Consider the following 13,214-nt stretch of genomic DNA (forward strand, 5'->3'; position numbering starts at 1 on the left):
GCTGTACCTTTGCTTCTACCTAGAGTTTTTGGAGAGGAGAAAGGATCCGTAGAGATAAAAGAAGGAAGAGTGTCATCCAAGGCAAAGCACCAGAAAAAGACAACAAAAAGTAGGTTTAAGCTATTGTTAGTCTACATAAAGCCTGTGACACTTGCATGCAACATGTCGACAATCATGCAAATTGTGCAGTAATGGGAGAAGCGCACACAGGCAGCACACAACTGACACTTCAAAATCTCAACAATTCTTTTTCCAGTTTTCATTTTGGTTATGCTGTTGCATGTTGTTTTAATAGAGTTGAGGTCTAAGGCTAAGGTTTTTGCTGGCTATTTGTCATGGATAGTTTTGGCTGAAGTATATATACAGAACTGTGCAAAAGTCATTTCTTGATATTGTTCTAAGTCACTATTTGGGATAACTACCTTTTTCCTCAACTGCTGCTAATAGAGTTAAAAATGGGTTGTTTGCTAAGTTATTCATTGTGTGTAGACACAACACAGATCCGTGCACTGAGTTAGGTGCTTTTATGTTTGAATGATTCATTCAGGTCCATAGATTTGTTAAGTGGATTAACAAACAAAACACATTGCTGTGAAAATGCTCAGGTACAAGGACTGGACTGAAACTGAGTGAAACAGCAGCTATTGTCCAAAGAAAGACCCGGAGAACTATTGCTCAAGACGATTTTAAAAAATGACAAGTTTGGCTCCTTGGAAGCAAAATATTTAAAAAATGATGGGTGGCTCAAGACTTTTGCACAGTACTGTAAATAAACCATAGTTTGCTCATGATAGCTGAGCAAACTCCACCCGGTGAAGATAGAAATCGTGATATGACTGAAAGCCATGGCCAAATGTTGTTTCCAAGAACAAGAACGAACATCCTTTCTCTGTAATATCGGCACACAGTTATAGTTTGGTAAGTTTAGGTAAGTGAACGCTGAAAACACTTGGGCACAATTAGAGAAAAGTCACAGTTACTTTATGCCAAAATTAATAACCTTGGACTCCTGGAGAGCTAAATTGAATTTGATTTTGAAATACAATAAGTCTCAGACTCCCTTTCAACAAGCCAGCAAGCTATGAAAAAAAAATCTAAATTGCAGAGTAACTAAGAGCCTGCGAACGCTGATATTTTTAAGCTTATTCCAAAAAATAAATTCTCAAATGCAGCTTTACTGAATTTGATCCGACAGAAAGGAAGCGGCTCCGTCCATTTTAATCATAGTAATAGTAATTCACATTCCATGAATGTGCCACTTGTAGCAGCCTTCAGAAATGGGCTCTGCTGTCTTCACCCAACCACCACCCAGACTTCAATATTATCTTACACTGGCAGTGGATGTAGAGTGTAAATTGTGTTGCTGCAGATTCATCAAATATGAATGCAAACCCTGCTACTATTTCTCCTACATGCACCTTACCTTGACACTTTTTGATCCTTATTGTTCCCTTTCCCCCTCTCTATCCCAGATAAGCTTTTTTCTCCTCTGAGCTGTCTCCCCAAATTCCAGTGATTTCCTTTTCCGCCCCCAACCCCACCCCCAAGCTTCCCTGTTTTTTTTCACCCCATCCCCGCTCCCACACAGTGGACCGTGTCACTGCTTGTTTGCTGTGGAAGTGAGAGTAGTACACAATTATGTAATACACAGAGACCTGGATGAAACGAGGCTGAGGACACACACGAGCGCAGCGAGAGAGAGACAAAGGTGAGATGTGGGACATGCCATGCTGTCGTGCACCCCTCTGCGCCAAACACACACACACACACACACACACAGTCATCCCCCACCCCCACCCCACCTCTCTGCAGTAGCTGCACAGCAACACGCAAATGCAAACGGACAGGTAGTGCAGGCGCACACTGTAAATTTACAGCTCACAACCAACACAGGGGTTAGTGAGCTAAAAAACAAATAAATAACAGAGATATCTACAAAGAAAGAGGAAAGAGTACCTTGCTCTGCCTTCAGGTGTGCGAGGCCTTGAAGAGAAAAATCAAACAGATAGGAGAACAGAGAGGAAAAATTGAGAAAAAACACAACACGCCAATACTACAGTTGTATTGTCACTGTGCATGCTTTGCATAATGGCAAAGAATGGCTATCACACTAAAGGCAAAGCTTCCCCAAGTGCATTCGAAAGCTTTCCACTGAAACAGACAAATGACTTATACGAGGAACAGTCTGCGTGAATATAAAGTAACTGTGGAGGGTGTTTACTGAATAAAGGTCAAATCTAAGAGTTAAAACAGAACTTGTGGTAAAAAATTTGCACGCGTTTTAAAGGTGAATGCATAAATAACTTATAGCTGGATGGGACGTGAATGGCTGCTGCAGTTAAACTGAAGCCGTAACTTCATTTGCCTCAAGACTCACCTGGTTTTCTCAGGACTGCTGTGGAAACGTCAGGAAAAGAGGGAGAGAGAGAGAGCAAAGAGAAGCATCGCATTAGCAACACTCTACAGCCACTTTTGCATGTTGCATCTAAACATGCAAAAAAACCAAGCCCCTAACACACTTGCGATCATGTAAGGAGCAAAGAGGCGCCCTCTTGACATGTCTGATTGTGAACTATTTCAGTGTGAACACCTGTGGATAGAAAAAGGCATAAAACTGAATCTGTCCCGCCCCCTCGGGATCCAGATCGACATTTGTGCAAACAACTCTTCCACATTTCGAATATTGTCATTGTAGCATAATATTCTGCATCACACAGAGTACCTTGAACACGTAAAATGATGCATAAATCCACGCTGCAGAGGATTTATGGTGTGAGTTTTATGGATTGCAGGATTGCTTGTTCTCAGACCCATGACTTTCTCCTCCACCTCCACCTCCTTCTTCAACTTATCGCTCACCCAAAATCAACACGCCCCTTGTGGTTTCTCCGAAGAATGCTCACAGTGGGAGTCCCGGTGTAGCTGATAGTGGAGCACGGCAACATTACAAAAAAAGAAGAAAAAAAGCCGCATGTTAAGCTTCATCGCTCGCGGCAAACATCCTCACCGAGAGCTCACCCGTCAGTGACACCTTGTGGGTATCAGACATGCCAGTGTGATTTAGGCAACATTACAGATGACTGAGTGGATTCAACATCAGTCGAGTCTGTTATATATTTATTATTCTTCTGTAGTCACAAACCTGAAGCTCGCATCCTAAGAGGAATACTCGCACTTGTAATCGGTGCCCCCCGAGGAGCATCAAGAACTGATGAGAGGAAAATTAAACACATCTTAATTAAGACAGACTACATCAGACATTTTAAATATCGGCTCTAACGCGTGATATCAGATATTAATGTGACTTAGCAATGCGCCTTGATCTCTGCCCAGTCTACAAAGAGGAGTGGCCTGTTTCCCACTACTAGATACATCCAGGGATTTCCGTGTTTCATTTTTTTCCCACCCGCCTCCCTGACAGCTTTAAGTCCTTGTTTAATGTTAAATTTAACAAACTCAACCCACGACAGATATATCATTTGAGAGGAGGGGCAGGGAGACAAATTCTGCAGCATGGGATGGTGAAGACGAGGTGAAGATTTCCTCCTGTCTCCTTTAGGGAGTCTAAAATGGATGCTGCCTCTCCTCCCACACGAGAAAAATGACATTGGAAGAGGAAAGGGAAGGGCGACGGGTAAAAGTGTGGGAAAGGAGGGTAGAAGCCAGCTGATGGACGGCAGCACTGTTCCAGTTCTCAGGAGATGATCTGGGGGGGCTTAATGCTTGAATTTATGTGCCTGAATCAGCAGGTACACATATTTTTTCTCCTGACTGTGCAAATGCTTGTGCCCGGATATCGTGGGTGCGTGTGTGTTAAATGCTCAGTTTCCGTGTAGATAAAACCTTTTCTCTTGTCGCGACGGTGCTCAGAACAAGCCAATGTGCTGTGGAGGACATGTGGTCCGAGCGTAATCCCCGGCTCTATTTTACCAGCAGCTTCACCACTCAAATCCAAGCATAATTTTCAGCATGGGCACTAGACACAAATGCCCCATGCACTGGAATCAGGCAAGTCCCTGCACCATTTTTTTCTCGCTGACCTACTTTTTATAGTAAGATTATTGTAACTGTCATTTTTTCCATGTCTGTTTATTAATCCCCAAAGCTAAGCCCGAAGGCACCATTTCAGCACTTACTTAACAGTTTGCTTGCCCTAGCCTTCAATTACTAACCTTCCACCAAGTCCCTGCATATTTGTTTAAGCAAAAAGGAGGTCCTTAAACTGCTCATTACAAATGCAGGATGTGGAATCCTGAAAGAGGAAATGGATGATCATTTTTACATATTCATTTAACAATCCTGTGCAGCTCTTAACAACCTTGACCTTCTGCATACCTTTATGTAACCAGAAAAACCACAAGACATTCAAGAGATTTCATAATGTCACCATCGCTGAACTGAAAGAGATTTCACATCCAAATCATTTCTATTAAAGACAGTGATGTTTGCACAAGGAATAGCAGGAGAATAATAAAGATGACTGTGCTTAAAGAAGCAGTTTAAGAATGATCAATGACAAGGTCAAGCACCAAAGCTACAGCTACAGATCTGCACACCAAAGTCGACGCATGCAGAGAGCGAGTGCCGTCTAATTTCGCTCCATGCGCCATGACGCAGTTAGCCACACTGATACATCCTGATCCACACGGGAGGCGAGACCGAGCATGTGTTTTATGGCCAACTGTTTATGGCGCAAAGCTGCGAGCTGAGCTGGGTGGTTTTTTTGGAAGGGCTTGCAGGCGCTCAGAGAACGGAACCATCTCATAATTATCACTGCTGTGAAATGATGATGCCTTAGCAGAAGGTTGACCCCCACTAATTCATGACAGAAGAGACAACGGCGGGGGGTGGGCGGGGGTATACAAGTGTGGGATCAAGAAGGATGTTTTTCAGTGAAGTGGCAAACAGCAGCTTTATCCCACTTTTCCCATTTTCTCGTTTCTCATCACACATGTGAATTCTGCCCACTCCTTGTATTTTCCCTTCCAGGCCAGTCGGCTAGCAGGCTACCATTAAAAACACGGCTGGGAAAACTCTTCCAAGGCCCAGTCCACTCAGCCAGTCAGCCATCTGCCCGTTTTAACGAGCAGCTCCAGGGCCTCGCCTGCATCCGCGTGCATTCACATGCATGCCTGTGAATGCAAATGCATCCGGACTCCTGCATCCGAGAATGTAACATATACATATTCACACATTTGACAAATTGCTAATTTCATTGCTCATTAATGTACGGCGTGATCACAGTATACTGACGGGACAGGTGTGCGAACATCCCCTGAAAACATTCTGTACTCAAGCGCTGCATGAACAACAAGTACTTTGCCCACTTGTGGACATGTGGCCATAACAGTAAAAGAACTCTTCATGAGTTTGCCGACAGACAGTTTGAATTGACGGCGGTGTTTGCGCAGGCATTTTCCAGGCAAATTAGCCATCTCTGTTCTCATTATCCTCCTAATTATGGTTCCCAGTCTCTGTGGCATAATCAACAATCAGCCACATCAGTTAATGGGAGAGCAGAAAAGAGCAGCAGTCAGTTCAGCTGGGGAATTAACTTGACTACCCTCCCCTAGCTCCCTTTTTTTTATAGCCTGAAATCGGAGGAAGATGAAGAACAGATGACTGAATAGAAGGATAGACAGACGAAGAAGGAAGTAAGCATGAGGTGGTTTGTTGTCCAACAGCTGATTTCCTGTGACAAATTAGGGTACAACAGGCCAGTGGTAAACTCACACATGGGACTCGTTCTGCCCTGCAGCTAAGATATGACCACCGCCCGGCTGAGTCGTCTTAAAACCTCGGCCTTTCTAACACAAAGATGTCACAGTTCCACCGTCAGCCCTCAGACCAACAGACCTCATGCTCCTCCTCTATCGACTGCTCGACACAGGCAGCGAGCAAATGGGATGAAGCGAAAAGAGGTCAAGTCCAGTCCGTTCGCTCGACTGCTCTGCAACCAGCACATCGCGTGCTGTCCTCAACAATGCCACAGGCTAGCACTCGGGATCTGACGTCCGAACAGCTTCATTTAAGCAGCAAATTTTGGTGCGTATTAGGAAACAAAAGACAGCAAAAAAAAAAAAAATCACATTTTAAAGGCACGCTACAGTGATGACATTTAAAAAAACAAACATTTTAATTGTATTAAATACAGTTTAAAATAGACTGTCATTAGCGCTCTAGCGTTCAGTGAGCATTCCTCTGATTTTGGGCAAAGTGGAGTCATCCCTCAGCCATGTCAGTTTGATTTAGACAGGCAGGAAGTGGGTCAGCAGGGGAGGAAATTTGACATGGGTCTGTTCACACAAAGGGATCTCCTGCAATCCATACACATAAACAAATAGTTAAGCGAGTAAGTGAAACTGTGTATTTAAAAGGTTACCCTTCTTGAATATGAAAAAAAAGAAAATTTTGTGTTGTGGTGAATGGAATAGCAAAAGAAAGAGCAACTTATTTTTGGCATCAGCTAGCACTGATCTCAAGGCTGTAAAGCAGCGGTGTGTTCTGAACAATGAGAGATTTTAACATGAAATAGCAGCAGCAGCAAGCTTGGTGTATAGTGAAATTATTTTTTTTATATATTTCCTGGCAAGTTTTGTCGGACCACGTAGGTATCAGTCGGAAAAAAACAACTTTTTTTTAATAACTAAAGCTTTTAGGGTGTGAAGATGATAGAATAGGGTGGAATATCCTCAAAGAGCTGGATCTCATTACACTCTCCAAATGAAGCGATGGCCTTGGCACAGAAGCAGAAGAAAAACACATGAAGTTATTTCTCAACCAAACTTTGTGTGTACCTTCAGGTCCCGCAGCACCTTGCAAAATCTGAATACATTTAATAGGGGAAAAAAAAGAAAACTCAGTATTGTAATTTTAGTCATATCAGCTAATACCATATCCACCACTGCCTGATCAAAAGTAATAACTGTGAAGGGAGAGGAAATGCTGAGAACATCATCTCCAATTTAACTCCCACGTGAAATACGAAGACGTTCTAAAAGAAGCTGTAAGAGTAACAAAACCCACAGTATTTTCATTGGGTGTCCTGCATGAATTGCATTAAACCTCTCAAACACGCCAGAGTATAGATGCTCCTGCTTTATATAAATTACACTGTTGTGCAATCAATGCACATTTTTCGAGGCATTTCATAAATGAAGTTTGGTGTGGCACAAATCGCATTAGGTGCAGCGGGAATAGCAACACAGTTATGGAAATTGAATCTAATTTTCAGGGGCTTGTATTGAGATTTATTGCGTTGCTTAAAGCCACATGGTATGAGATGATTCTAATGATGCAACATATGTAAAAAAACAAAAAAGGAAATATGAAGGGTAATCATATAATCTTTTTTTTTCGATATACCTGGAAGCAGACAGCAGATGTGATGCTAGTTGAGGTCTGCATTTGTAAGGAATCCCATTGAATTTTTATTTCAAAAATTTAACCAGCAACCGAGCTTGACACAGAAAAGCTCTGGAGCCAGCCCGCTTACCTTCAGTGCAGTATCGACCTACATATCCAGTTCTGGAGCAGTCACAGTAGGGTTCTCCATCTGCCAGTGAGCAGATCCCACCATTCTCACAGGGGTTCTCTGTGCACAGGCCCATCATCTCCAAGCGGACTTTCTGACTATTGATAAGCGTGGGCAGCTTACTCCCATAACTGAAGTCTGTGATAATTCCTTTGAATGGAGCTAGCTCGCGGACGGAGGGCAGGGTGATGGCAGATGTGCGGATGTCCCCTGGGAGGCCTCCAAGAAAGAGGTCACTGACAATATTCATGAACTGCCGCTGAGGCCGCACCTCTTCCGTCTTGGTTTGGCCATCCAAGGCCAAGCCAGTCCGCAAATTGTGCCTGTTGACTGCTGCAAAGTGCCAGCGGCTGTCGTTAACCATTTTATCTGAGGTGATGGTGGTCTCGGCACAGTCAATACTGACGCGAAGCTGCAGCTTACCCTCAGATACAGCGAGAAGCAGAAAGTCACAATATCCACCATCATCAAAGTAGAGCATCAGGCCCTCTGGTTCTGAAGTCTTGAACTGAAACGTCAGGTCGCTTCTGGTGCTGGCATCCCAGCGCAGGTAGCGAGCCCACTGACCTTCAGAGCCTGTAAACTCCAGGCCTGTGCTTAGGCCCAGCATGGTACTTAGCAGCATAAGGAAACATCCAGGTAGGCTGTTTGGATTCATGGTAGAGAATAACAGGGAGCTCAGAAGAGGGTGAGAACTGGGGACAGATCCTCAAAGTGATATGAACATCTGATTATGGTTTAGTTCCGGGCTTTTTCTGCTGAATGTTATATTCCACATAGATAATCTTAGTCAGGCAGACAGCGCAATATCCTTTTTTATCTGAGAGGCAGATCTAACGCAGATAAAGGATCTTATCTCAACTGCCAAATCTATGGAGAGTTGTGCGAAAAAGGAAAGGAAAAAAAATTCAATTTCCACATAAACGCGTAAAATCGCTATGGTAAAGGTGAGCCGTAGCGTGTTTTGTCAGTGATTCAGAGCTGTGTCTTGTGATTTTTCTTTAAGGCGGTTTCCTGGGTTGAAGCACAGAACGGTCATCGTTGGTCCGGTTCCACGCCCCATGGTTTAAACTGCAGGGAAAGAACAGACAGCAGTGAATGCATTTCTTTAAGACGAATCTCTATTCTAGCAAAACAAAGCAACCACCTGCAAAGGGTTGCGTGACACAAGTAAAATATGTGACCCAATGAAACAAATAAACTCATAAGACGAAAAAGGTATTGTTTTCCTGTTGTTTTCAAAGAGGAGTCCAGAGATTCATGTGAAAGGTTATAAAATGTTGTATCAATTAAGTCTGTACAAATGAGACCCATTCATGCCAAGCATGTTGTGTCCACTCCATCCTCCTCTTAGGGCCCATAGAAATTAATATGATTGTGACACATCATGGCAATCTGTCATGAAACAACTCACTCCTCTCAGGCTACAATCAACCATTCCTGTTGTAGTGTACTTTGGTTTATTAGCCAGTTAGCTAGGTAGGAAATATTTCAAACAATCCACGTCCCTAATCCCTGATCAGCTAAATCAATGCTAGGATAACGAGGGGTGGGGTGTCCTTGGAAAATGATCCCCTCTGTAAGAGATCCCCAGCCTGTAAACATTTGACAGACCCTGTAATATTCTATATCTAGTTAGCCAACACAATGTAGTACTTTGGCAACAAAACGATCATTTGTCAAACTAACACTGTCTGTGAGCTTTTGGCTTAACTGTAGGGATTTTCTCTAGTGTTGCTACAATATGCTAACTTAAACTAGAGTTATAAAGCTAGTTCAGATGTAAAACAGCACTCAGAGGAGGTGGAATAGGGAAAGCAGCAATTAGGCAAATTGTGCCTATGAGTTCAGATGAATTAGAAGGGATACTGAGAGCACAATTCAATGCAGATTTGACTCTCTAGGTGGCCATTAAATAGCACTAAATATCCACTGAACGCCCATTAAAGGTTTACAACCATTTTATGCACTTTTCTATTTCTGCCAATTACTCATTTTATTTGAAGGTCCACTCAAATAATCATTCATAGTTGTAAAGCCTTCGTTTGAGAGATGAATTCCCAAATAGTCGGAGGACAACAAAGCGGCTTTGTGAAAAATACACAAATAAAGAAAATCCATCTACTGGGCTGGGTTGCCTGGCTGATTCCACGATGAGAGGAAATCCATCGAGGTGAGCCGGAGCATGTGTTTAGCCTCAGACGTTAGCCTGCTGTCTGTAAGGGCCTGCTGGGATTCTGATAAATATGACTAATTATCCACCGCCACTCTCCTTTCCTCATTTGCGTATCTTTGGGGGATTGCAATCATAAACAGCTATTCAGAAAGATGTTACGATGGTGCTACTTCATTTTCAAATCCCACCACTAGCATTCTTTTTCTAAATTTCCTTCAATGAATACGTTTTTAACTTGTTCACATCACCCAAACCCAGATGACAGCGGTGTTGAATATTAACTAGTTCACTGGCCTTTGCATGCTGCACCTGTACTCATCTAGTTCTGTTTGATTTTGCTCTGCAGAGCCAGGAATGATTCACATGGTGAAACCTTATACGTGTGTGTACTCTTCCAGCCCTTTGCCCTTGCAATTGTTTTGGTAGTGGGCTGCCCACCAGACAAACGCATTGTCCAATCATGACAGTAGCACAGACCCATGCAACACAATAGGCCCTTTAACCACCTGCCCTGAATAGTTAATCTTGCTGCAGCAGGCAAGCTATTGAATTCTAGAAACTGATACCTATGCTAATGCACCGTGTACACACGCATGTGTGTCCCTGTGCAGAAGTGTACCTGACTGTGTCTCTCTGACAACGCTGGGTTGCCTGGCTGGACGACTGTCTTTGTCTTAAAAGTGCCTTTGTGAGACAGCGGAGAGGTTAAAAGGTTCTGTGTGGTGAAATCACCCTGAACACTACTGCGTCAACCCAAGCCACCAACTATAACAGAGTGTTATGTGCTGTGTCCCTTGACTAAGCAAGGCTCAATATGCCCATGAAATCTGAGATGCCTGCCTGGTATAAAAAAATTGGCCCTGGACTCTATTCAATTAACATGAGTTATTGTATGTGTGTGTGTGTGTGTGTGTGTGTGTGTGTGTGTGTGTCTGTGTGTGTGTGTGTGTGTGTGTTGCCTAACTGAGATATCGGGTGTCCTATAGCCTGCAAACCATGGTTTTGACACTGAATGCTAACAACGCTAACATATTCTCTTTCAAGCAGTTATGGAGATATCATTGTGTTAAACACAGCTGTTTACAATAGGGGTTTTTTTTTCACCTTTAATTGATTTTGACTTTAAAAACAACATTTGCCCACCATGACATTAACTACTTGGAATTCGACTGACTACAAGCCCTGCTTAAAATTCAAATCTTTCCACCTCAAAGCTAAGCTAAATGAAGCTAACATAGTGCCAAGTTGAGTTTTACCCAGATATGTTACTGACACTTTTCCTCACAGGCTTGTTATGAAAGATGCCCTTCAGCTAACAGCATGCCTGAGAGCACCCAGCAGTCCTCACTCCACAGGGCGAAAAAGGAAAAATTAACAAGCTGTTTTGGGCTTCTTAATTAAGTACACTTTAACTAGCATAAACCCAAACCTGTTTTTTTTTCTGCCTCCTTTTAAACAAATAGGAAGTCGCATAATTTCTAAAATAGCTACCTTGCTCTGCAACACCTGCTAGAATAAGCACATATTTTCCGGGATATACACATTGAATTATTAAATAGTGCAGGATATGAGATGACCTGTATGGGATACCGTCACTGACTGCCCATAAATGATACATTGACAGGTCCGGCTTCGGTGCAGCAGATTTATAGACATGTTTTGTAATGTAGCCGAACCCCTATCACGCACTGGAGACCCCCTCAGCCCCCTGCTGTGCTCCCTGTCCATCATAAGCTGCAGCCCGGAGGAGCGATTTAATCCGACAGCAGTCACAGCAGACGAGGGTATGCTGCATTAGAAGCGTGTCCGGACCTGCCAAGTCCAGTGCTGGTAAGAGGTAGTGGGGCGCACGGAACAGAAGGGGAATTTTAGGGTGAATCGGGAATAAACTGAAGTCATTTAAAGCTTCAGTGCAAAACTTGAGAGCATAAACTTCAATCTGGCACCAGCAGGAACGGACACATTATGATTCTTTCCGCTCCCGCTGAACATCTGTGCAGGGCTCCAGATGTTGCAGTTAAGAAAAAGAAAAAAACCCCAGTATTTAGAGTTTAGATGAGCAAATGGCCCCTAAATGCATCACGAAATCCAACGTGGGCTTCAGTAAACAGACTTTTATAAAAGACTAGCAATATTTGGAGCAAATAAGGAACAGGCTCGGGATCAGCGTAACTCTGCAGTCAGCTCAGAGACACAAGTTCTCGCAGAAATATTAAATTAGAGGGATGCTGTAGTCTCTGCTGAAAGCCCCGGTGGACATTTCAATTCCGCACGGCCGAGCTTTCACAATGTAAGTGCAACAGAAAATGATGCTATCGATCACATGAGTAATTTCATCCCTTAATGGAATATTTTAAACCTTCAGATGATAGGAAAACATTTAAAACCTGCCAGAAATCCAACCCGCATGCCCGCACGGATGAATAAAACAGCGGGCTACATGTCTCCCCCCCAGCAGCGCTCAAGCTTTCCCTCTGCTTCTCGCACGGTGGCAGTCTGACTGTGGCTCAAGGGCTTACGAACCTTTGCTTTTGGAAATTACGAAGCGAAATTTGAACAGGACTCGTGGGTGAAGTTGACGAGAAAACGGGAATACTTCGGGGTAGTTTCCTACTTCGCTGTTCTCTCCGACCGAGAGACGCGATTCGGTGAGCTAAAACTTTCCATCTCTACAAAGGAACAAAAAAATCAACTCTAATAAGTCCACGTTATCTCCCTCACGTCACAAACCTACCCACTGCTTTTGTGTTAAACTGCGGGTGAGGGCTTTTCAAAATTCTAACGATCCAAGCCATCCCACTGCGCCTAAATCCTCATCTCAGCTCAAAGTCACATCAAATTTGCAGAATATTTTCAGAAAAACTTCAGAATCCCGCAACTTAAACATCCTCACAGAAACAAATGACGTATTAAGATGGTCGTGGGGAGGGAAAGAATATAATATATTTAAAATAAAAATCAAACAGGACTAAAGCAGTTTTAATCTGCTCCTACCTTTTTTTCACGCAGAGACTCCGGACGGACAAAAGCCCCGTGCGTAAATACCGCAAATTATAGTAATCCAGAGCAAAATTCCATCCACAAACCGGATCCTTTCTTGACCAGAGTGTGCCGGGGGCGGTGGGATGCTGATGGTGGTGATGAGGCGGTTATTATAGTATAGTGTAGTGAGGCGCGGTGGAGGAAAAGGCAGCCGTGCTCCTTCCTCCGGCTCAGTGAACGCGCATCTCTCAGCTCTGCTTCACTCAGCGCTACTGTTGATGGGCCCCTGGATTTCTCCCACACTGACGAGCTGACCCGCCTTCTTCAGAGTAATCAGCACAGTGGGTGGGGGGGTTACTCCATTTGCAGAGACAACAGCCCCCCGGGACAAATTACCAATAAGGAAAATTATTTATTCCTTATTTTTAAGCTAGGCTTTTATGTAATACAGGCTGCTTGCGCGCTTAAGAGACATTACGAGAAGCAAATGACGTACTGCAAAAGTAGTGCATGGCGTGCCCA

At 43.5% G+C, this 13,214-nt stretch overlaps 1 protein-coding gene across 1 annotated transcript in view; it reads right to left on the reverse strand.

The window, feature by feature from the left end:
• The window catches only part of nrxn3b (neurexin 3b), a 307,342-nt gene extending 294,341 nt beyond the window's left edge, over positions 1-13,001 (reverse strand). The window contains 5 exon segments of the mRNA XM_025898582.1: positions 8-19; positions 1,957-1,983; positions 2,378-2,395; positions 7,496-8,605; positions 12,705-13,001. Coding sequence (XP_025754367.1) covers positions 8-19; positions 1,957-1,983; positions 2,378-2,395; positions 7,496-8,192 — 754 coding nt within the window. The 5' untranslated portion in view covers positions 8,193-8,605; positions 12,705-13,001.
• Between the last annotated feature and the right edge of the window lie 213 nt (positions 13,002-13,214).

This window comes from Oreochromis niloticus, linkage group LG15 (genome assembly GCF_001858045.2).
Source record: "Oreochromis niloticus isolate F11D_XX linkage group LG15, O_niloticus_UMD_NMBU, whole genome shotgun sequence".
In the NCBI taxonomy this organism is placed as follows: Eukaryota; Metazoa; Chordata; class Actinopteri; order Cichliformes; family Cichlidae; genus Oreochromis; species Oreochromis niloticus.